The following is a 25,697-nucleotide window of genomic DNA, read 5'->3' as shown; positions in this document are numbered from 1 at the left end:
GGTCGTCGCAGCATAAATATATGTAGCCAGGCCAGGCCACCAACCTGCCTGTTTACGCTCTTACGATACGATCTGGCAAGTACGATGGCGACGGCTGCGCTCCGTTGCGGCATGAAGTTCAACCCGACGCCCGCGGTGGCCATCGACCTCTACCTCCGGCGCCGGGTCCTCCGGCGCCGGGTCCTCCGCCAGCCGCTGCCGGACGCAGCCGGCGTCATCCGCGAGGCGAGGGTTTACGACTGGGAGCCCAAGGACCTCGCCGCCGTGTTCCCTCGGCTTCCGGGAACCCATGACCGCTTCTTCTTCACCACGTGCAAGCGTCAGAAAGCGGGGCGCGGCTACAGGATCTCGCGCACCGCCGGCGCCGGTGCCGGCGGGTGGGCCTCGAACGGCAAGAAGGTGGTCCAGAACGACGCCGGCGAGACGATCGGGTTCATCGATACCCTGCGGTACACGTACAAGGACAAGAGCAAAGAGTCGGATTGGTTGATGGAGGAGTACCACATCTGCGGCCTGGACGAATTCGCCGTCGACGACAAGGGGGAGGAGCGCGTCCTCTGCAGGATCTACGTCTCGCCCGGTTCGAAGCCAGGGTCCGTCACGCGCCAGCAATCTGAAGCAGGGGATCGTCTTCTTGTTGAACGTGGAGTCGCCGGAGCACACGCCGCAATGGCCGTGCAGCAGCAACCGCCGCGTCCACATGATCCACGGCAGCCGCAGGTGAACAAGAAACCAGCGCTCCCGCGCCCGCAAGAAGCAAGGCAGCCCCAGGTGATCCAGAAGCCAGCGCCGCCGCGTCTCGTGCCGCCGCGTGCCCTTGATAAACGTCGCGTGGCGGTGCCTGCGACCATGGTGACCACGACGTCCACGCAGCAGGTGGCCAAGCGGCCGGCGCATCCCGTCGCCGAGCCGCCGCTCCCCAAGCGGATCCGCGCTGCTGCTGCTGCTGTCCCCGGGTCCGCAGCACTGTCGGCTCTCAACGTCGCAGTTGGACAAGCCATCGGTGGGTCGAAGCGACCATCCTGGTATCCTTCGGAGCCGTCGGCTTTCCTGTCGGCGCCGCCGCCTCAGTGCCACGCGACGACAAGCCCTCGTAAACCAAGTCCCGCGCTGACCAAGGACATGGACGACTTCGCGAGGTCACTGGAGACTGATCTTGAAATGGCAGAGGACCAGAGCACCATCCAGCAAGGAGGCCACCAGACCACGATCCAAGAAGAAGCTGGCGAGGACGAGCTGGCCAGTGGGTCGGAGTCCCAGCCGCCAGAGGTCGACATGAGCGACTTGCTGAGCTGGTTTGATTCCGACGCAGAAGAGTTGCCAGAGGAACACGTCCAAGATGAACAAGGTCAGCATGAGCATGAGCATGAACATGAGCATGCGAGGTCGCTGGAGGGCTTGGTGGCTGACGAGCGAGGAGACGGCGTGATAGCACAAGACGTGTTCGATGCGCTCGACAGCATCGGCAATGGCGATGATCTGATCAGCGACGGCGGAGACAATGACGATTGGCTCACTCTGCCTCTTTCAGCCTACAATGGTATCATGTACTAAGTAGTAGCTCGACGAACAGACACTGTAATTTGCTCCTCCATATGTACGTATCTCAAAATTTGTGAAACTAATGATACCTCGCACATTGCTGAAGAGCTAGCATTTTCCTTTCTTCGTTTGATATTCAACATGTAATGAGAAATGCCAATATATCGGCCCACTTGTGTGCGAAACATGCTAGCATACTTGGGGTCATCGACTGTTGGATGGACTCCCCAACCTGTTTCCTCATGACCAATGTCATGTCTGATCATGTTGGCGCTGAGATTGTTTGAATAAACCTCAAAGTTCTCCGCAAAAAATCATTGTTGTGGCAATCGGTTGCGATATAATTCAAAGGGAATTGGTTGTATGAAAAGTGAATATTTTGATATATAACATATACAAAAAAATGGTCACATGGCAAATTAAAGAGGGAATTGTTTCTCAAAAGAGCATTACAAATTTTGAAATTGTTTGTTGCCATCACATAGCAAGATTTTACAAAAAAGAAAACTCATTTCATAAGATAATGGCAAAAGCGATTAAAGGGAAAATGTGAAAAATAGCCAGATAAATTGCCGCCATGGTCTTATGTTCAACAAGTTTGCCATGGTATGTTCAAAATAAATTGCCATGCTATTCAATTTTTTAAACATGGTTTGTTGAATAAATTTGGAGTAAAAGACATAGAAACAAAAAATTACAATTGTCACACTCTAAAATTAAAAATTACCATTGCTAAACTGCCATCCTCTAATTTAAATTTTACCAGAGTATATTCAATAAATATGCCAAGGTATCTACAGAAAAAATATGCCAAGCTCTAATTTATAAACTACAAGAATAGTCCGATGGCAACTTTAAACAGAAGAAATGTTTATCTAGGTCATGGCAAAACTTATAAAAGTTAGGATGGTTATAAAAAAATATTTTTACTAAAAAATCATGGCAAGATTTAGGGAAAAAATGGTCACATGGAAAATTAAAGGGGGAATTGTTTCTCAAAAGAGCATTACAAATATTGATCCTTGTTTGTTGTCATCACATATCAAGATTTACCAAAGAACTCGTTTCATAAGATAATGGCAAGATAAATTGCCATGGTATTCTGTTCAACAAGTTTGCCATGGTATGTTCAAAGTAAATTGCCATGCTATTAAATTTTGTTATACATTGTTTGTTGAATAAATTTTCCATTGTGTGAAACAAATTTTCCATGGTCCAAAAATAATTTACCATGGTTATGTTCAAAATAAAAATTTAGTGATGTGTGCAATGAAATTTGCCATGGTGTGTATAGTGAAATTTGCCATGGTCCAAACAATATGTTTGCCATACAAAAGTTGTAATGTGTAGAAAAATGCAAAAATAATAATCTAAAATTGTTATGTGACAAATTAGAAACATTTCCAAAATTGCATGAGTATGGTAGAAAATTCCTGAAGCTTGTAATGGGAGCATTACTGTCACACCCTCGATGCGACTATAGCTCCCACGTGTCGAGGCACGACTTAGAGACATAATCGCATTGAAGGCATATGTCGCAAGTTAGGCAATCTTCACAACATCCCATGTAATATGAATAATAAAGGAGAGATAACATAGTTGGCTTACACTCGCCACGTCAATCAAGTACATAAATAACATTACATCATCCAAACACTCATGGCCCGACTACGGCGCCAAAATAAAAGATAACCCAACATGCGACACGGTCCCGATCACCCCCAACTGGGCACCACTACTGATCATCGGGAAAGGAAACATAGTATCGTTGAGAGTCCTCGTCGAACTCCCACTTGAGCTCAAGCGCGTCTCCTGGAGCGGAATCATCAGGCCCTGCATCTGGTGTAATAGTAATCTGTGAGCCACAGGGACTCAGCAATCTCGCACCCTCGCGATCAAGACTATTTAAGCTTATAGGTGAGGTAAGGTAAATATGTGGAGCTGCAGCAAGCGACTAGCAAATATGGTGGCTAACTTATTCGCAAAAGAGAGCGAGAAGAAGAGGCAAAGCACGAGCGAGAAACTAGAGAGCAACCTGCACAAACATTACTCCAACACCGTGTCCACTTCCCGGACTCCGCCGAGAAGAGGCCATCACGGTAACACACTCAGTTGATTCATTTTAATTAAATTAAGGTTCAAGTTATCTACAACCGGACATTAACAAATTCCCATCTGCCCATAACCGCGGGCACGGCTTTCGAATGTTCAAATCCCTGCAGGGGAGTCCCAACTTAGCCCATGACAAGCTCTCACGGTCAACGAAGGAATAGACCTTCTCCCAAGATGTTCCGATCAGACTCGGTATCTCGGTTCTTCAAGACACTTCGACAGGTTAAAACAAGACCAGTAACACCGCCCGAATGTGCCGACAAATCTCGATAGGAGCTGCACATATCTCGTTCTCAGGGCACACTCAGATGAGACTAGCTACGAGTAAAACCAACCCTCAAGTTTCCCCGAGGTGGCCCCGCAGGCAGCTCAGTTCGGACCAACACTCAGAGGAGCACTAGCCCGGGGGGGTTTAAATAAGATGATCCTCGGGCTCCGGAAACCCAAGGGAAAAAGAGGCTAGGTGGCGAATGGTAAAAGCAAGGTTGGGCATTGCTGGAAAAGTTTTAATCAAGGCGAACTATCAAGGGGTTCCCATTATAACCCAACCGCGTAAGGAACGCAAAATCCGGGAACATAACACCGATATGACGGAAACTAGGGCGGCAAGAGTGGAACAAAATACTAGGCGAGAGGCCGAGCCTTCCACCCTTTACCAAGTATATAGATGCATTAAGATAACATGGCAATATAATGATAACCCAACAAGTAAATAAATGTTCCAACAAGGAACGGCCTCCAATCTTCACCTGCAACTAGCAACGCTATAAGAGGGGCTGAGCAAAGCGGTAACAAAGTCAATCAACGGTTTGCTAGGATATGGTGGGTTAGAGGTTTGACATGGCAATTTGGGAGGCTTGAAAGCAAGTGGTAGGCATCGTAGCATTGGCATAGCAAAAAAGCGAGCAAACTAGCATAGCAAAGATAGTAGTGATTTCGAGGGTATGATCATCTTGCCTGCACAGTTGTCAGAGTTGACTGGATCCTCGAAAGCAAACTCAACGGGCTCCTCGTTAGCGAATTCATCTCCCGGCTCTACCCAAACAAGACAAACAAGCAACAAGGACACAATCAACCACGTGCAAGAAACAAACAATACGAAGCAATGATGATATGCTATGCGGGATGCGATGCGGGATGCATATGCAAGATATGACAGGAAATGCAAGAACCTGGCCTCAACTTGGAGATCCAAGTGTGCCACTGGAAAAATGAGATGAAATCGCTTGAAAACGATATAAAGAACGTCGGGATCGGAGTTACGGTTTGGAAATGGCAAGCGATTCAAATATGGCCACGTTCTGCGATTTACAGCAAGTAGCCATCTAAATGCAATGAGATGAACATGCTACAGCACCCAAACATGGCAACAAAATACATGGCAGGGATGCATTCAAGATGCTTAACAAAAGTCTAGCACTGAGCTACGGCCAATTCATCCATTAACAGGTTCAAACAAGTATGGCAAAAATGCATATGGCAAACAGATCTCAGACTTAGTGAAATTAACACTTGTCTGGAATTTCAGATCAGGTAGCACTCTTCGGAGCATCAAAACTACATGTTACATGACCTGAACATGGCAAAGTAAAGCATGGCATGGAGCTACTCAAAGAGCTTATCAAAAGTCCCTTAGTGACCTTGAGCCAAAAGGGATCAGAAAATACAATTGCAAGCATGTGAACATAGCAAAAACATAATCAGTTTTCAGACTTGGTAAAAACTGGCACATGCTGAAACATAACTCAAGTAGGCATGTTTACGAGCTCGATGCACTCACCACAGGGCAAGTCATGACAAACTAAGCATACATCCATCAAGAAGGCACAAAATGCAAGCTAGACATGGCAAGAAGAATAGCATAGCATGCACGGATCAACTACAACAACATCGGCAAAATTGCAAACAAGTTGACAATCTGCCCAGATTCACAAAGTAGCAAAAGTAGAGCTCGATTGACTCAAGCTAGAGTGCTTCATAATTGCAAATAAAGACATGGATGGATAGAGCACTACAAGATTAACAAAACATCCTTACTGACCATCCTCAAAAGAGGCACGGATCACTAAGAAACAACATGAACATATGAGCATGTGAGATAAACAGATCAAGGACTTGGTGGAAATGCTAAGTCCCTGAAATCAGAATTATCAAGTGCACCACTTTGCAAGCTTGTGCTAGTCACCACACACATCACAAAAATACATGGGTTGCACCTCTGGAAAGATGGAAAAACTCTTAACAAAACATATGTAGAGCATCAGGGAATAACATGCACACATTAAACATGGTAAAAATGACAAAAACCTAAATGAAGCAGCAGATCTGACAATTATCTCAAGTAGCCTCCTTCTAATAGCATTTCAGGCATCAAGATGAACTCAAATGAAAATGATGCAATGGAATGAAATGATGTACTCTCTGAGATGAACATTTTGATATGCTATATGCATGAATCGGAGCTATGGATGCAAAGTTACGGGGCTATGAACAGGAGCACTTGGATCTGGAATTTCGGGACTTAGAAGAAAATCACCTAGGGTTTACTGTTCACCCGGATCTAGATCGGGCACGCACTCCGAGGTTGACCGGATCCCTCGCCGGAGTTGCGGTTTGCGGTGGCCGAAGGAAGGAGGAGGTCGGCCAGAGCTCGTGGCGGCGAGGGAAAGGCGGCGGCGGCGGCACGGACGCCGAGGAGACGGCAGCCGCGGCGCGGGGCGGCGCCCGCGGGCTGGCGGCGCGCAGGGCGCCGGCGACGAGGTCCGCCGGAGCTCGGGAGCTCCTCTCCCTGGAGCTTGGCGCGGAGGGGCGGCGGGGTCGGGCTGGAGCGGCGGAGGGAACGGGCCCCGCGGGCCTGATGCGGGCCCCGCGGGCCGGCGGCGGCGGGAGGCGGTGAAGTGGGCACGGCGCCACTTGGCTTCGCGGGATTGGCCCGGGCGGATCGGGCAGACAATGTCCGGCCCGGCGGAGATCCGAAAATTTAGGGTTAGGACGGGGGAGGATCCGGATTTTGGGGGGGGGGGGTCTATTTATAGGCATAGAGGGATCTGGAAGAGTCCAAAAGAGGTGCGGTTTTCGGCCACGCGATCGTGATCGAACGCTCTAGATGTTGGAGAGAGTTTTGATGGGTTTTGGGCCAAATTGGAGGGGTGTTGGGCTGCAACACACATGAGGCCTTTTCGGTCCCTCGGTTAACCGTTGGAGTATCAAACGAAGTCCAAATGATACGAAACTTGACAGGTGGTCTACCGGTAGTAAACCAAGGCCGCTTGGCAAGTCTCGGTCCAATCCGGGAATGTTTAATCCCCACACATGAAAGAAAGGTAGAAATGACCACCAGAGGAGAACGAAGCGCCGGAATGCAAAACGGACAACGGAGAAAATGCTCGGATGAATGAGATGAACACGTATGCAAATGCAATGCACATGATGACATGATATGAGATGCATGACAACGATAACAACACACGGAGACAAAGACCCGAACCCGAGGAAATAAATTAACTTAACGCCGAAAACGGCTAGAGTTGGAGTACAAATTGGGAAAGTTACATTCGAGGTGTTACAATTACAAAAAAACCTAAAAACATTCATGTTTAGAGAGACAAAAAATATTGCTTTGCCATGCGATTTCATGTCTTGAATTGTCACGTGACAAGTTTCAATAAGAATTATCACATATAACAAGTGATATGAGACAAAAAAACATGCAATAATTGTTAAGTTATAAACTTAAAATCTAAAATTTGCCATGTGATTATTAGAAACATATCAAAAAAATTGGCATGTCTTATAAACCAAATAATTCAAAATTTACCATGTAATCATGACTTTTTTGCCATGTGAACATTTTCAAATGTTGCCATGTGACAAGTTTGAAAATTCTTAAATTTCCATGTGGACATTAAGAAAAAACGAATCGGCCATGATTAGAAAAACAAACATGATATGACTTTGCCATGTGAGAAAAGAAGAATTGCTTTATAAATTTGCCTGTGTAGAAACAACTTTCCTTTAATCGCACTTGTTTCTTCAAAGCAATGTGATATGATAAAAAAATGTTGGTTGCATATAATTTAAGATGTTTTTGTGTAGTTTTTAGGGCTTGCACTTGTTTCTTCAAAGCAGTGTGATATGATAAAGTACGAGTTGTAGTACAAGTTACTTTTTGTCATGCTAATTTGCATTTTGAAAAATAGGAACAACTCCAAAATTTGTGTATATATTTTTTAATCTTGTGAAACTTGGTTTTGGCATATACAATCATAACAGACGGTCAATCTACCGGGTTGTGAGAGAAAAGCAAGTTTGTGTTAACCGTAGTCTTTTGACACTCTGAAAAGCAAGTTTGTGTTAAACGTAGACCTGCGCCAGCCGCCGCGTGCGAAGAAAAGATTGAGACGGGATGGGAGAAGGGATTGGGTGAGAGAAATGGGAAAAGAAATTAGGGTTATCGGGCATCCGGATGGCGCCGTTTTATGCAGCCGCGAAGCGCTGGGTAAGGAAGTTAGTTGTGGGGTCGATCACGGCGCACGAGCACGCCCACTCGTACAATTACACCCAAGGGCCTACCCAAAACAAACGAACCCAGCCAAAACCTAGAGTCGAGCTCATACGCATGCACTCCAGAAAAAACTAAGGAACATTGTTACAAACGACGAACGGTAAGTGTCCGCATCTTTTATAAGAGTAATGATACGCATGTTTGGGCGTATTTTAGAACAAAAATCTACTCCATATGCAATTATGCGCAATCTAACAAGAATTAAAATGTAAACAAGAATTTTTTTCAGGGTTCAAAAAGGAAAAAAGATAACGGGGCGTGGTATATATGCAAAAGAATCAGCGGAGGCCACTCGAATCGTGTCGTGGCCCGCGAAAGGCGAGAGGCCGGAGAGAAAGCGAGGCGCGGCGCGGGGCGGACGGAGCGAGCCAGCGACCGCGTCAGTCCGTCATCGATCGCCTCCGTCCCCTCCCCACCACCCCACGAACCCTACCGGCGCGCGTTGGATCTACCGGAGATGGCGGAGGTGGACGCGGCGGCCGCGGCTGCGGCCGGGGCGCAGGCGGTGCAGCTGATCGACGGCGAGGGCGAGTTCGCGGGCGAGTCGGCGGAGCGGTTCATGACGTACGCGGGCGTCGCCGGCTGCGGGCTCTCCTACGCCGTCGTCGCCATCATGGGCCCCCAGAGCAGCGGTAAGCACGCACGTACACTGCGCGCGAACGCCCGTCGCGTTGGCTCGATCGTATGGCCGGCGTGCTCCCGTCCCATGCGCGGCGCTGGCCACCTGTTTGATCAAATGCTCGTGAATTTCGCTGGGCATCCGCACCGCCGCCGATTTGTTTCGTGCTGTTTCTGGAGCATTAATTGGTGCGGGTGGTCGGGGACGCCCATTTTGTCGATCGAATAGGTCAACCGCTATCCATGCATGATGCGGTTTGTCCGATAGAACGGCAGCATGTTCCCGTTGTTTCAGGGCGTGCCCTCGTCTTCGGATGGATTATTGACGCTCCGCCGATGCCCGATGAATAATGACGGGGCTCAGTATGTTTGGGTTGCAAAATAGTAACATGTTATATCATACATATCATTCCAAACTCAGACTGCCAGTATAAGCTTTGCCAGTTTAGAGGGTAATTTCGTAGTGGCTGCATGGGGACCGGTGCATCATTGCTTGTTTGCTTCGGTGTATGTACATTGAGGGGAATCTGCATTGCTCGTGCGTGACATTGCCATTTCTACAAAGCTATGGTGACAATAGCGCCATAGTACTTGTAAGCCACCATGGTTTACTCTTTTCCACTGAGCCTTGCAACCCCAACTGGGTGACATGTGTATATTGTAAAAGTAGCTAGGGTCATATCTATTTTGAAGCCCTTCACTTGCTGACATGAATGACATCTAAGAATCAGAGTCCACTGATGAACAATCAATTATAAATGCACTGTACATCCTTTTTCTTGGGGGTTATTTGTTTGTCTTCTCTGATATTAGCTGTAAAATGCTTATTTTCATCATTTGACTGATAGTCTAATACTGAACTTAAACATGTATTCTTGGATGATATCTGTGAGTGTGGACTTCCTTCCCTTTATCACAAATTGACAGTACGCACTTCAAAATTTAGTTGGCATAATATTAATCATACTTTACTTTGAGCAGGAAAGAGTACCTTGTTGAACCTACTCTTTGGGACTAATTTTAGGGAGATGGATGCGTTCAGGGGAAGGTATACTCAATTTTCTTTACCTATCTTTCTTTCATTTTTTTCATTTATCTTATCATGAATTTGTGCGTTCAAATGTAGTACACTCTTAGATTTGATAGTATATTTCTGTCTCTAGGAGCCAAACTACCAAAGGCATCTGGATAGCACGCTGTGTTGGTGTTGAGCCCTGTACTGTTGTAATGGATTTGGAAGGTACTGATGGAAGAGAAAGAGGAGAGGTATGCTTACTTGCACAGTTTAATTTCCTTGTTCTTTTGACTTTTCGAGTAGCAAAGTGCAACATTAGAGAGATACTGGAAGGTTATGGACTTGGTAACTAGAATAGTTACTGGTACAGTTTGACATAACAATCACCAAACTGTCAATTAGACCTAGAAGATTGGAAATAAAGACACTGCATTTTCTCTTTCTTTCTGTCATTGGCGCAGCGGTAAAGCTGTTGCCTTGTGACCATGAGGCCACGGGTTCGAGCCCTGGAAATAGCCTCTTGCAGAAATGTAGGTAAAGGCTGCGTACTATAGGCCTAAAGTGGTCGGACCCTTCCCCGGACCCTGCGCAAGCGGGGGCTACATGCACCGGGCTGCCCTTCTTTTTTTCTGTCATTCTGTGAGTATTTAGTGCCCTGACCAGAAAAACTTGGACCTTAAAGCATGGAATGGGACGAATTTATGAAATGATACCTGATATCAACAGATTGTTTCCATTTGTCTTTTGCGATAATTTACCTAATTTACATACAATCCAGGCATCAGACACAGTTAGTGTGCTGACCGAAGCTTCACATAATTGGGAGTATTTTCCTCCTGTGTATGGTATCATTTCTTAATAGAATGCGAATTTTAGTTCTCAAATAGTGCTTGAGCAAAGCAAGAGCATTGCATTCTCAACTGATTTGGCTTTCCTGTCTTCAAGTAACAAATATAAACGTGATTGATCCTCAAAAGAACAAAAATAGAAACTACTCCCTCCGTCTCGTAGTATAAGATGTTGTCACAGCCAATATGTGAGTATATCGGTTGTAATAACATCTTATATTATGGGACTGGGGGAGTATCATGTTTGATTAGTACTATGTTCAAAAGGTGATTTTGCATGAGTTAAAGCGACTTGGTCATGTCATATGGAATTATGGTAGAGGCTTATTAGACATACTGCTGTAAGGAGCTTACTGGGGACACTTCTTTTCTGATGATCTGTGCTTTTGCCTCATTTTAGGATGATACGGCATTTGAGAAGCAAAGTTCATTATTTGCTCTTGCGATTTCAGACATAGTTCTGATTAACATGTGAGTCATTCTCTGTGATAACAGGATGCTGCTCCAATTTTTCGATGTCAAGATAACTACCCCTCCCCTTATGCTTATAGATTGAGATTTTGTCCATACACTCAAGTCCTTATATTTTAACTGCATGTATTCTTCTAGGTGGTGCCATGATATTGGTCGGGAGCAAGCTGCTAATAAACCTCTTCTAAAGACAGTATTTCAGGTACCAAGGTGCAATCTCTGTTCTTTTAGGTATACCCTTAATAGCAATGGGGATATATGTCCTGATTTACTTGTAACTTTCGGACAACTTGGTATGTAGGTCATGATGCGTTTGTTCAGTCCCAGGAAGACAACACTATTATTTGTTATACGCGATAAAACAAGGGTTTGCTTCTCCTTTGTTATCTTCCTATTTTGAATATATTTACTAAATTCTTTTTATTATCAGAAATATAATCTTTGCTCCATTTATTTGGGCGAATCTCAGACACATCATTATTTTCATGTAGACTCCACTTGAACATCTAGAACCAGTTCTAAGGGAGGATATTCAAAAGGTGCTGGTATCCTACTCTTGTTCCATGATTGTTTACTTTTCCTTCTGCTCACTATTATAAGATGTTTTGAATATTTTAACATGGACTACATACTTACTGAAATGAGTGAACAAACACACTAAAGTTAGAACATCTTATAATAGTGAACGGAGGGAGTCCCTTTGTTCACAAATATAAGATGTTCTAACTTTTTTCTGAATCGGATGTATATAGACAAGTTTTAGTGTGTTTGTTCACTCATTTCAGTCCGTATGTAGTTCATATTGAAAAATCTAAAACATCTTATATTGGTGAACAGTGGGAGTAGTTTATTCCCATTCCCTGGTTCTAATTTTGTGACTGATTTGATCAGATATGGAACTCGGTTCCTAAGCCAGAGGCACACAAGGATACCCCTCTCAGTGAATTTTTCAATGTGGGCTTTCTGATTCTGCTATACAATCTTGATTGACTTATAGACTATACTGATTATAACACCTTTTGTAAATATGAAGGTCCAAGTCACTGCATTGCCCAGTTTTGAAGAAAAAGAAGAACAATTCAGAGAGCAGGTACTTCAACAATTACTTGAAACTTGTCGTCTTAAGTTGTTTCTACATAAATGTACAACATTATTTTCCAAATAAAAAGAGAATCTAAATATATTATTTTTCAAGCGCTTTACTTTTATCTCGACCAGGTTCAACAACTTAGGCAGAGATTTGCAAATTCAATTGCACCAGGAGGTCTTGCAGGTGATAGGAGAGGAGTTGTTCCTGCTTCAGGTTTTTTGTTTAGTTCACAGCAGATTTGGAAAATTATCCGAGAGAACAAGGATCTTGATCTTCCTGCTCATAAGGTACAATTTGATGTACACTGGATCGGTATTACATGAGTCATAAAGGAGTTACTTTAAGTTCCATAATGTTGGTGTATGCATCAAATGCATCATACATAAGAAAATCCACAGTATCCATCTACACCAATCCTCTAAAGCCTGTTTTTTTTATGTAAAAGAACTCGTCCTCTGATTTTTAATCAACAGCCAAAACAATTCTGGAAAAGAGACGACATGAAATGGGAGTGCATTGTTCCTGAGCCTACTTAATGCCTGTCGATACAATATTTTCAAACATTTTTGCTATTCCTTAAAGAAGTGCTTATCTTGCCAATTATCTTAAATCTAACACAAAATTGCTAGACAATACCTAGTCTGCGGCTGAATGAGCCCTACCCTTATTCCATAGGATATGCATGTTATCTATCTATGGAATATGGATGCAGATCATGTCCTATACATGTACAAACTGTTAGGAATAGCAACTTAGTATTATTTGGAGGCCAAAACCATCGTATATACAAGTACAAAAGGGAGGCCAAAGGCCAAATACAGAAAACCAAAAGGCATCATAAATATAACTCTACCCCCCCCCCCCCCCCCCCCTCAAACTCATGGTGGATCCACGACACTGAGTTTGGAGAGGTAAAGCCCATGTTGCGCTCTAATCTGGGCCTTCGTGAAGAAGTTCGCTAGCTGTAACTTGGAAGGCACATATTGCAGAGCAATAACATGGTCCTGCACACCAACGCGCACAAAGAAAGCATCAACCCCAATATGCTTGGTAAGCTCATGCTTCACAGGGTCCTGCGCAATACTGATAGCACCTGTACTGTTTGACAAGAGTGTTGTAGGTCTTGTAACAGAAATACCAAAATGTAACCAAGTCACCTCCGCCGTGAGAAGAGCCATAGCTCGCAACTCAGCCTCTGCACTAGAACGGGAAACTCCAGTTTGTTTCTTCGTCTTCCAGACAATGAGAGAACCACCAAAGACATAGTAAGCAGAAAGTGAATGATTCGAAGGATCACTAGCCCAGGTAGCATCTGAATAGGCCTGGAGCTGTAACGAGCCGGAACGAGGAAAGAATAGACGGTGAGAGATCATGCCACGAAGATATCGTAGATTATGAAGAAGGTGACTATAGTGAACCGAAGTGGGAGAAGAAACAAACTGACATATGGACATGATAAGAGATATCCGGACGAGTGACGGCGAGATAGAAAAGACTCCCAACAAGATGGCGATAACGAGTCGAATCAGACAAGGGCTCACCATCAGAAGCATGAAGGTGAACATTAAGCTCCATAGGAGTCGCAACAGTGCGCTCATCACTAAGAGCCGCACGAGCAAGAAGATCTTGGATATTCTTTTCTCTGGAAATAAAAAGCCATCAGAGGTGAAGGAAACCTCAATCCCAAGAAAGTAAAGAAGAGGACCAAGATCAGACATAAGAAACCGCTCACTGAGACGGGCCTTGACAAAGGCAATGTACTGAAGACCATCGACAGTGATGATCATGTCATCAACATATAGAAGATGAAGAGTGCGACCACGAGCAGAAAGGTGGACAAACAGCGCTGGATCATGAGCACGAGGAGAAAAACCAGCTGCAGTCACCACATAGGCAAAACGCTCAAACCAAGCGCGGGGGGGCTTGCTTAAGACCATAGAGAGAGCGACGAAGATGAAAAACCATGCCATCAGGAACAGAATGCCCAGGTGGTGGCTACATATAAACCTCCTCACGCTACTCACCATTAAGAAAGGCATTCCTAACATCAAGCTGAGACACAGACCAATGGCAAACAGAAGCCACGACGAGAAGTGTGTGAACAGTGGTCATATGGGCCATAGGAGCAAATGTCTCATCATAATCACGACCATGCTTCTGCTGATAGCCACGAGCCAAGGAGGAGCTTTATAACGCTAAAGAGAACCATCAAAGCGAGTCTTAATCTTATAGACCCACTTACAAGTGATGGGACGAACACTGGGAAGAAGAGAAGCCAGATCCCACGTTCCAGTGGCGCTCAAGTGCAGCAATATCCTCTGCCATCGCAAACTGCCATTCAAGATGAACAACAACATCGCGATAAGAGGTAGGCTCAAGTCAGGATGAGGACAAGGCCGAGTCCGAAGACCATAAGTCGGCTGAGAAGAGGAAGAGGGCACACCGGAAGTAGATGGCGCATCAGTGGACGCATCCGCAACACGTGGACGACGAGTGTAATGGAAAGGAAAAGATGGACGATTAGGAATCACTGGAGATGAAGACGGGGAAGACATCGGTGCTGACGAGGAAGGCATTGTTGATGAAGGTGAAGACAGGGAAGGTGTCGGGGATGAAGGTGGAGAGTCATGCGACAAGGGAGGAGAAGAAACTGTGGGAGAGGACGGCGCCATATCTACAACAGCAGGGGTAGGAATATGGGGCACATAGGGAGGTGTATCGGGAAATGTGATAAAAGAGATGTCCTCCACAGAAAAGGTCGAGGAGGATGGATGCGGGTAAAAAAGACGAGACTCATCAAAGGTCACATCCCGGGAAATATGCATCCGTCGACCAACGGGATCCCAACACCGATAACCCTTATGATCATCGTTGTATCCTAGATAGACACACTCAACAGACTGAGCAGTCATTTTTGTGCGTTCACGTGGTGGAAGAACATAGCAAACACAACCAAACAAACGAAGCACCGAATAATCAGGAGAACGGTCAAAAAGCCGTTCAAAAGAAATACCACTCTGCAAAGCAGCAGATGGCTGGATGTTGATGAAACAAGTGAAAGTGGGTATAGCCTCATCCCAAAAGTGAGACAGATGAGAGGTAGTGATCATCATTGCACGCGCCGTCTCAAGAAGATGATGGTGCTTGCGTTCAGCCACACCATTTTGAGCATGAGCACCAGGACAAGAGAACTGGGGAAGGGTACCCTGTTCAACAAGAAATCCTCGCAATGCACGAGAGATATACTCACCAGCAGAATCTGCGCGAAAAACACGAATATAGGAGTGGAGAACTGGGTATGAACCATGGCATCATTTTTTTGTATATAGATAAGACCTTACTACGAGAAGACATGAAATAGATCCAAGTGTAGCGAGTAAAATCGCCTATAAAGGGAGCCGGACCCTAAACATCTGAGTGAACAAGATCAAAAGTATGCTCGGACACTGACTCGCTATGAGGATAGGGTAGCTGAATCTGCTTACCAAGCCTACAACCCAGACAATCCAACGAAGCGTTACCGCATACAAGTCCCAGAACACCACGATGAACTAAAGACGAGAGATGAGAATCACATAAATGGCCAAGGCGATGATTTCACTACTGAAAAGAGCTAGCAGATGCAGCAACAGGGCCGGGAGACCGGCAGCGGCGACATCAGAGGGAAGACGAAGTCAGTCAAGCTCCGAGAGACCATCACGGCGTCGGGGCCAGCACCAAGCAGAGCGCCTGTGCGATGATCCTGAACAGAACATGAACCAAAGTCGGGATTGACGCTACAACGAGAGTCAACAATCTGACTACCTGAAAAGAGTTGCATGCTATGTTGAGGAACATGAGCAACAGAGGGAACATGAAAGGTGGATGTGCTAAGAGTGCCTCGACTAGCGACAGGGAGGGGAGTACCATCAATAGTAAAAACACTAATAGGAGACTCAATAGGTCGAATGGAGGTCAAAGTCGAAGAATCATAAGTCATATGAAAAGACACTCCAGTATCAAGAATCAATGCGGACAGTAGCGGCGGCAGGAAAACTCAACGCCCCAGGCAGCCTTTAGGGCACTGTAGAACTGTAGCTACAGTAGTGCTACAGTATTCAAAGGAAATACATCTCATGCCCCAGGCAGCGGCCCCGGCTGCCTAGGGCCTGTCTCCGCCACTGAATGAGGATGTGCCTGAATGAGTAGAAGGTGGTCTCTCAATGCAAAACTCAGGCGCCGAACCTATAGAACCTCTTGGTGAAGAATCCCAAGTAGCAAAAAGTCATTGGAGTTGCGCAATCTCATGCGCAGGCAGTGACACAATGTTAGAGGTCGAGGTAGAACCACCTGCTGACGAAGAGCGGTTGCCATCACCCGTGGAGGCTGTGTGGTGAGTCGACATAGAATGAGTCGACGTGGAGCGGCTACAACTGTGGGTAGAAGCCACGACGGAAGTCGACATGGTGTGGTCACCACCGGGTGTAGAACTCGTTAAGGGAGTTGGCGTAGGGCTACAATCACCAGGTGCGGAAGTCAGTGAGAAGACTCGATGAAGAACGACCAACATAGACGACAGAAGAAGCCAAGAGAATCGATGTAGAACGACTATTGCCATGCAGAGAAGCGGCTAAAGGAGGCGGTGCAACTACTGAAGGAGTTGTTGTAGAGCGGCCAGCAGCACCGATGGAACTCGCAAAAGGTGTCGAAGTAGAGCGACAACCACCACCTCCAAGCTGACGAGCACCAAGCACCGAGCGCATGTGCGAGACAGGATCAATGTACGGAATGCCATCGAAAAACATCGGGCAACGTGGGAGACGCGTACCTTGCGAAAGCATTGTACCTTTTTTTTACTCTTCTTTTAGACAACAGAACTCAAGCCGCAGCATAACGAATCAGGCTACCTGGCAGAGTAGCCCGGCCGCTCGCAGCCCAAAGTAGAGCGGGCCGTGCAGGGAGCGCGCATGCACACAGACATGCATAGGTGGATCGATTCACGTCCCTGCAGTCAAAGCACGCGCGTGACATTGATCTAGTGGCCAGCGGCCGATCGAGCACGGGAATCGGCAGTCAGCGGCCGATATAGCATGGGAACCGGTGGCCGATCTTGGGCGGAAACGGACGAACATGGATGGCAACCTGGGCGTACCGGCGGACGACAGCGGGAACCGGCGGCCAATCTTGGGCGGAATCGGGTGGACGCGGTCGACAGTCTGCACCCGGAGGAGATGGAATTGGTTTGGTGACTCAATCTGGACTAAGGCAGATGAATCAAGGTGGCGGCGGCCAACGATTGATGGCGTCCTGACGTGGACGAACACATAGCAGATCAAGAACATGGGTATAGCAAACAGCAGCAATATATACAAGCGCGACGGCCGCCACGAGAAATTGGATCAGAGGAGCACGAGTTGCGCGTGCGAGAAAAAAATCTAGGGCTCTGATACCATGTTAGGAATAGCAACTTAGTATTATCTGAAGGCCAAAGTCGTCATATATACAAGTACAGAAGGGAGGCCAAATGCCAAATACAGAAAACCAAAAGGCATCATAAATATAAAACACAAACATGCTCATGCAATGCTAGGATCAGTGCATGCAATCCTCCCTCTGTCTCTCTCTCATGCAATGCTAGGATCTAGTGCATGTAATCCTCTCCCTCTCTTCCTCCCTCCCTCCCTTTCTCTCTCTCCCTCTCTCTGTCTGTCTCCACAACTACTCCACATGAAAGGGGCTCATGGAGCTCCTCATCTCAAGCTACAACGTCAGCCTTCATATTGACGCGGATGCAAAGCCCGGCAAAAACAAGTAGTGGCTTGTCAATCTCATCCGCAGGTCTTGGATCTACGTCACCATCTCTGCAGAGTTGGTTACCATGGTCATGGACACTCCCAAGTCCACGCGCCAGACATGGGTTGTAGTTGAGTCCGTCTTCCTTAACAACAAGCGCACCAGTGTGCTTCATCTAACGTCAAAGTTGTACCAGCATGTGCAAGGCACCAAGGACTATTGCGCTCACCTCAAGTCCATCGCCGACACACGGCACGACGTCGGCACATCAATCTTCAATTCCTCGTCCTTGTTCTCATCTGTGACCAGCATCAACGTCATCAGATGGTGGAGAAGATCATCCAGACAAAGACAACGAAGATTTCTTTCGTCGACGTGTAGAACATGCTCCTCCAACAGGTTGACGTCCAAGTTGGCGTTGCTCTCTATATGTGGCTTGTTGGCTGCTGGCTTCCCGTCATCTGGCACACATGGTGTTTCCTCCACACCCATGCCAAGCCATGGCGGGCACAATTCCTATGGCTTGCCAAGCCTACCCTCGTCAAACTGAGCGCAAGCGCTCCATCATCCACAGTGGATTTGGTGCCCCGATCCATCTCCATAGAAAGCAGGTCCTTGCCCCTGGGCTGGCATGGTTCAGGCATGGCACATGCCATTTGACACGACGCTCCCTTTGTGATGCTCTTGGCATCCTCGGTGCTCGACCAGCTGCACCAGCCTGGAATGTATGGTGTGCCCTGTCCTCGATCCCTTATATCAGCTATGAATGAAAATATGAAGTCTCATCTTGTATATCTCATCCATGTTTTCATGTGTCATCATGGTAGCTTCCTAGTTCTTAAATCTCCACTTGAGGCTTCATTGTCTTTCCCCAAGCACTCTCCTTCATCTCTATGCTTGATCATGCTCTAATGCTCATCCCATTATCCATGCTAGTCCCTTCATTCCTGAGCAATACAAACATATGTAATTTAGGCAGTATCATATTCTCGTGAACATTACAATTAGTTCCGAGAAATGGAAGTACCTGATAATTTAATTGGTGTGCGCGAGCTCTAGTGACTCATCTTTGTCTTGCTCTAAGTTGAACATGTGAGTGGCAGGGGTTGTGGGTGTAACAGTGGTAGGGATGTCCTCATCACATATGTTGTCGGCGAGCTGCAGCTCCGCATCGGTGTCGATGTGATCGCCGACGTTGTAGCTGGATACGAGGAGCTCCATGAGCTTCTTTCCATGTGGAGTATGGCCTAGTGTAGAGGTCGAGCACGACGGTGATGACCTGTTCATGCCGCGAAACTGGAAGGAGAGAGGGAGAAGAGCAGCGGGAAGGAGGTGGGTTGCAGGGCGTGAAAGGGCAGAGATGGCTGTGGCCGCGAAGGGCCCTACTTGGGAGCCGTGGCAGGATCTGGGATTAATCTGGTACCATGATAGTCATATTTTGTGTAGGGAGAGAGAATTACATGCGCTAGTTGTGTGAGCACGTTGGTGCATGGATAGATAGATGCCTTGCAGACCCCATAGAACAGGAGTAGGACTCATTCAGCGGCAGACTAGGTATTTGTCAACAGTTGAAACGGAACATGTCAAACATCATCAGTTATAATTGTTTGCTGTGATTACGAACCTACATGTTATGCTGAGGTGTAGCACCACCAACAGAAGAAACGACCCAAACTTGCTACTTGTTGATTTATTCCATTTGCTTCATCATGCAAGGTAATGGTTGCTACTGTTCGCTGTGATGAAATTGCAAATGAGAGGTTTGGCTGCCTAACCTCGGATGCTGTAAGAACTTCACTTATCATTTAATACTCATGGATGTTTTGCTTTCACTAATATGTTTGTGATCTTTAGGAATGGCTAGATTTGGAGAATGATGTACAGGCTGGTTCAGTACTCAGTTTTGGGAAAAAACTTGGATCTATTGTGGAGGTCCACATGGAAGAGTAAGCCTGCGTGTTATTTTAGTTGTTCATCCTGGTAGTTTGTTCAACATGATTCTCGGTCCTTGCGACCGCACAAAGTTCACTTGTATGTTCTATGCATCTACCAGTAGATTGATAAACATGTTGTACTTCGCAAAGAAAATCTCTAAAATTTCCAGCACTCTTGAATGTGAGTACTGGGATATTTATATAAGAGATAATATTGGTTTGCCTGATTGCCTCTGTTTTTTTAGTTAAGGGGCCCCTTTCATTTCATTCAACTGACAAGACAGAGTTTTGCTCAGAAAACAGAGAAAAATACAACATTTTCTGAATCAAAGCAACCACCCCTGAAGCAACAATTCATCTCTACTAGATCTAAAAACTCTACCACCGAACCATACAATGTCGCAAGAATGAGACACTTTATCACTATTTAGGGCATATACTTTGGTACTGAACACTGAAAAAATTGGTGATCTACTGTTTCAAGATTTATTACAGAATATACATTTCTTACTCTGCCTCCTTATTTTTTTAAATTGCATATAAAATTGCTGGTGTCTTTCTCGTCTCTGTGATCCAATCACTGAAGTACTGGCATTGAATCTTGAAGTTGTTATTTGACTGTCTATTGGCCTTTGTGAATTCCCTATATTTTGTGATAACAGGAAACTGATGTTGATTTTTCTCTTAAAAAAACGGAAACTAATGTTGACGAATAAAACTAAGGTGCATCATTATTTGTCAGGTATGACAAAGAAGCTGTCTATTTTGATGAAGCTGTTAGGAAGTCCAAACGGCAACTGCTGGAATCTAGAATACTGAATGTAAGGTGCTATTGTACATAGGCATTGTTACGCCTTCCCCTTCATTTCACTTATTTTGTCCCATATTCTTTGCAGCTTGTCCAGCCTGCATTCCAGAAAAATTTGAGTCATCTACGTACTAAGGCTCTTGAAAAATTTAAAACCGGCCTTAATCAATCTCTTGAGAGTGGAAAAGGTTTCGCAGCATCTGTTCGAGAAACTACTGAATCCTCTCTCAGTGAATTTAATCAAGGGTGTGCAGGTAAATTTGCACGCTTGATAATTTGTATAAATATTATTTTCCCAATGATGTAGAATTTATTCAAGGACTACACTGATGGGGATTGGTAACTAGAATGTCAGTTGGCTTCCCTGGAATCAGAGGGTAATCCAATAAGGTTCCTGAGTTTGACACAAGAACCTAGAGTAGTTAGCAATATTAGATTACGGGAGGAACAAGTTTCTGGGATTTAGGAGTTTTGCATTCCCTTTGAAATAGGAAGGTATCTGATATTCCCACCACATTCTTATTGCTATCTCATTTCTGCGGTTAGGATTCCCAGCAATCCTGAGATTCCCATAAATCTAACTTTCAAGCCATCATATGCTCCCTGTATTGAAGTAGTGTGATGTTTGAAGTCCAAGTACATTGGGTTTGTCTAGAGCCAGTGTACCTTATTGTTCTGGTATTGCATTTTTATCCCTGTATCTACTTCATGTGCCTGAGGGCAGGCCTGGCACAGTGGGGAAGTCCTCCCCACTTGTGCCAAGAGGTCCTGGGTTTGAACCAGCCTCTCTGCATTGCACTTTGTAGGGGTAAGACTAGGTTCCTATAATCCCTCCCCAGACCCCACCTTGTGTGGGAGCTTCTATGCACTGGGTCTGTCCTATCTACTTCATGTGCCTGTAAGATATGCAATTTGGGAAGGCAATTTTGTCTGTTTCTTTGGAATACCAACCCTTTCAAACCGAAACTGCAATCTGACAAGTCTTCATATTCTAGATTCTGTAATCAAGCAGGCGGATTGGGACTACTCTAAAATCCTAGAGAAAGTTCGGCGTGATATTGAAGACCATGCACTTTCAGTTCGTGAAAGCAAGCTAACAGAACTAACAAATCATGCTAAGGTTAAGTATGGAAACCTAGAGAAGTTTTTTTTTATTAGTTTCTCAGCACATACTTCGCTTCTGCATATTTTTGGCACTTGCCATAGCTTTTGGTTACCTCGTGGTCATAATTTAAGTTATGTATACTTTCAGGAGAAACTAAGAAAAGCACTTGTTGAACCTGTGGAATCTCTTTTTGATGCCGCCGGCCAAACAACTTGGGCATCAATAGAAAGCCTCTATAAACGTGAGACACAGGCCATCCTGCCAGAGGTTTTTAAAGCTCTTTCTGGGTTTGAAATGGGAAGCGAATTCTCAGAAGAAATGGTGTCAAAATTAAGGGATTATGGTCAAAGCATTGTGGAAAATAAGGCTAAAGAAGAAGCTAGCAAAATTTTGATGCATATGAAGGAAAGGTACAGAAATACTTATTGCTTGTTCCATGTACCAATTAACATTATAACCTTCTGATAAAGTTCCTTGTTATTGCCAGGTTCACAGTGGTGTTTAGTCATGACAAGGACTCAATGCCAAGGACCTGGACAGGAAAGGAAGATGTCCGTGCAATAGCAAAGGAGGCTCGATCTGCTGTACAGGATTCTCGCCTTTCTAACATGATGACAAACAATATATCCCTTTGTTTTATTGTTAAGTGCTCTTACACTTACATTGCAGGCTCTCAAACTTCTGTCTGTATTAGCCGTCATTCGCTGGGATGACAAGCCAGATAGGATTGAAAACATTCTGATTTCCACACTTCTAGATGGTTCTGTTGCGTCAAAGAGTTCAAGTGCTTCTTCTGGTGACCCGCTTGCTTCAACTAGCTGGGAAGAGGTAGTTTAGTGTTTATTTGTTATTCATGCAGCAAAAAGTGGAATTGCTTATACCGAGGATCCATCACTTTACCAAACAACTGAAACAGGTTCATCCAAAGCATACGCTTATTACGCCAGCTCAGTGCAAGTCAGTGTGGAAGCAGTTCCAATCAGAAACTGAGTTCACCATTACACAAGCAGTATCAACGCAGGTTTGAATTTATTTAATACTCCCTCCATCCCATAATATAAGAACGTTTTTGACATTAATGTAGTGTAAAAAACGTTCTTATATTATGGGACGGAGGGAGTACATAGTTTTGGTCTCTTTTAGTGTATTTAATATTCAGAGATGTTGTGCTAGCAAATTATTTACTCCCTCCGTCCCAAAATAAGTGACTCAACTTTGTACTAACTTTGTACTAAAGCTAGTACAAAGTTGAGTCACTTAATTTGGGACGGAGGGAGTATTTCTGTAGAACAACTCTTTTCAGGAACCATGGCAGGTGTGATGCCTTTGCATTTAAGAAGTAAAGAGCTTTAGGGGGTGTTTGTTTCCAGGGACTTTTTTGTGTAGGGACTAGAAAAGTCCCTCTTAGAGACTTTTTTACCAAACGGGAGGGACTTTTTAGGGACTAAATTAGGCATTTGAGACTAAATGAAGAAGACTCTCAAGGAGAGTCTTTTTGGGACTTTTTGGGACTTCTCCAACAATGCCCCTCCATGCACCCATTGGCCCGCCACCCCATGGTGTTGTTTGATTGTTATTTTTTTATATACTAGGGGCAACATGGTCATTTAATAACCTGTAGGAAGGGACTAGGGACTTTTTAGTCTCTGGAAACAAACGGCAAGGGACTTTTTAGGGACTAGGGACTTTTTAGTTAGGACTAGAAAAAGTCCTAGGACTTATGAACCAAACAGGGCCTTAGAATACCTCTATAGTTGCATTAGAGAATTGTTCAGTTTGAAGAATTTATTGCTCCCCTCCATAAATTGGATTATTAATGATTGTGCATTTTTTGTGTAGTGGTGGATTCGATTTTATTTTCTGATGATGCTTTCTTTTTTCTAGAGGGTGAAATAGATTCTTATTGTATTGTCTTTGACTTGAACTCTTTTTTTATCTCACTCCAGCAAGCTCACAGGCGCGGTAATGGCAGACTGCCTCCTCCTTGGGCGCTGGTTGCTATGGCAGTTCTTGGTTTTGATGAGATCATGATGCTTCTGAGGTACGTAGCTCAACAGTATGCGCAGGGGTTTCTTACACAAACTAAAAACTATTAACATGGTGTGCTGTCATTCTTGTTCTGCTGTGCAGGAATCCTATATACGTGTTCTTGCTATTTGTGGGTTATTTACTTGTCAGAGTTTTAGCAGTGCAGCTAGATATTGGCAGAGAATTCCAAAATGGAATGGTAAGATGTTGAACATTTGTTAAAATGGAACAGAGTAGTAGTGTTTTTCTTGTTGTACTCCCTCCATCCGGAATTACTTGTCGCATAAACGAATGGAAATGGATGTATCTAGAACTAAAATACATCTAGATACATTTATTTCTCCGACAAGTATTTCCGGACGGAGGGAGTACAATGCTATCGTGAAATCATCTGTGCAGAAGGTGTGTTGAAAAAAATGCACAGAATGTCAACTAATTTTGTACTTACCATACATGTTTTGATGCCTGGTTATGTTTCATCAGAAAGCAACATATTGTGGAGGAAGCACGAGTACTGTGCAGGAATCCTATAGACCAGAGAACTGCATTGTCTATTGAGCTACAGTACTTTATAGAACAAGTCAATTCCGAGGCATGGGTTTCTATGCTCCTAAAATCAGTTGTTCCTAACATTGAATAGCCCATTTTAGGAGGACAGAAGAGACCTAGTATTAGTTAGCTTTAACTCTGTTTATTCCGAAATAAGCTTGTGACAGATTGAACTGAACCCTCTTCATCTTGATGAACACATAAATTAAATTGATGTTACTCTGCAGGTTCCTGGGATCCTATCTGTTTCAGCAAAACTACTACCCACTCTGCAGAATCTTCTAAACAAAGTCGCAACTGATCAGCAGCAGCCGCAACAACAAGGGCAGCAGCACCGCCCTCCGGCCGCAGAAGCTCCGGAGGCGCAGCAACCGCCACCCCCGCTACTCCTGAGCCCCAAAAGCTCGATGAGTGAACTGCGGAGGCTGCACACGCCGCCGAGCCCGGTGCGCAGATCGGTATCGTCCCCGTCACACTCCTCGCCGCCGTCACCCAAGGCGTCGCCCCGCAAAGTGGCAGAGGAGCAGAAACCACCTGACAACGAGTCCAGCAGTGGTTACTCCATAGTGTGATCCCGGGAGGGGGGGTTTGAGCATCTTCTTACCCCAACTGAATGCATATAGCAAACGGTCTTGGTGAGTATATGCCCGGATAGAATAATGTAGCACCCTTTCTCTCTTGCAATTTTGTAAGGAAAGTTATAATCTGTAGAGTGGACAAGCAGCTGTCACCATATGACATTTTCATGAGCATGTATAGAACTATATACAAGCATAGAGGAAGCTACTCCTGTAAAGAAATATAAGAGCATTTGGATCACTACTTTAGTGATCTAGACGCTCTTATTGACACGTAGGACATGTCCAGGCTCCAGTGACACGATTCTGAACCGTATTTTTTGCCGTAGTCCTGATGTCAATTCTTTTTCTTTTTTGAAGGAAAATGTCCATTCTTTTTTCATGACATATACCTTGATATGTTAATTAATGCTTGTGAGAAGCAGGTTTCTCAAGGGAATTGGGAAGGCATGTCAGCAGTCAGCTGTGTGCATACTCCTACTGCAGAGTGCAGAGCACAGTAAGCTGCCGAGTTGGCGATCGCCGGGTAGAAAGTTTTGCGATAAGCTCCTTGTCAGTGGTGCCCTGTAATAGTTGGCGCATTTCACTGATATCCGCGTGAAGGTACGTACCATTGTACAGACACAAATTACGGTGACCGGGAGAAGCAGTCGTCCACGCACA

The 25,697-nt window shown here is 45.1% G+C and overlaps 2 protein-coding genes across 2 annotated transcripts; both read left to right on the top strand.

Moving 5' to 3' along the window:
- Positions 1–84: 84 nt before the first annotated feature.
- Positions 85–1,554, top strand: LOC147968043 (uncharacterized). The gene has a single exon (XM_087523366.1). It carries the CDS (start codon positions 85–87, stop codon positions 1,552–1,554), a length of 1,470 nt encoding a protein of 489 aa, XP_087379492.1.
- Positions 1,555–8,507: 6,953 nt separating this feature from the next.
- LOC125530523 (protein ROOT HAIR DEFECTIVE 3 homolog 1-like) lies at positions 8,508–25,485 on the top strand. The gene is made up of 22 exons (XM_087525510.1): positions 8,508–8,850; positions 9,818–9,884; positions 10,000–10,102; positions 11,100–11,170; positions 11,309–11,372; positions 11,472–11,537; positions 11,662–11,709; positions 12,062–12,124; positions 12,204–12,260; positions 12,389–12,547; positions 19,749–19,817; positions 19,887–19,978; positions 20,709–20,787; positions 20,863–21,028; positions 21,770–21,894; positions 22,027–22,289; positions 22,367–22,463; positions 22,549–22,707; positions 22,796–22,900; positions 23,826–23,920; positions 24,010–24,106; positions 24,684–25,485. Exons 1-22 carry the CDS (start codon positions 8,676–8,678, stop codon positions 25,026–25,028), a joined length of 2,565 nt encoding a protein of 854 aa, XP_087381636.1. The 5' UTR covers positions 8,508–8,675; the 3' UTR covers positions 25,029–25,485.
- The last annotated feature ends 212 nt before the right edge of the window (positions 25,486–25,697 follow it).

Source organism: Triticum urartu, chromosome 5A (genome assembly GCF_056163025.1).
Source record: "Triticum urartu cultivar PI428250 chromosome 5A, HENAU_Tu73, whole genome shotgun sequence".
NCBI lineage: Eukaryota > Viridiplantae > Streptophyta > Magnoliopsida > Poales > Poaceae > Triticum > Triticum urartu.
Note: the sequence above shows the minus strand (reverse complement) of the source record. Positions and strands in the feature narration are given on the sequence as shown.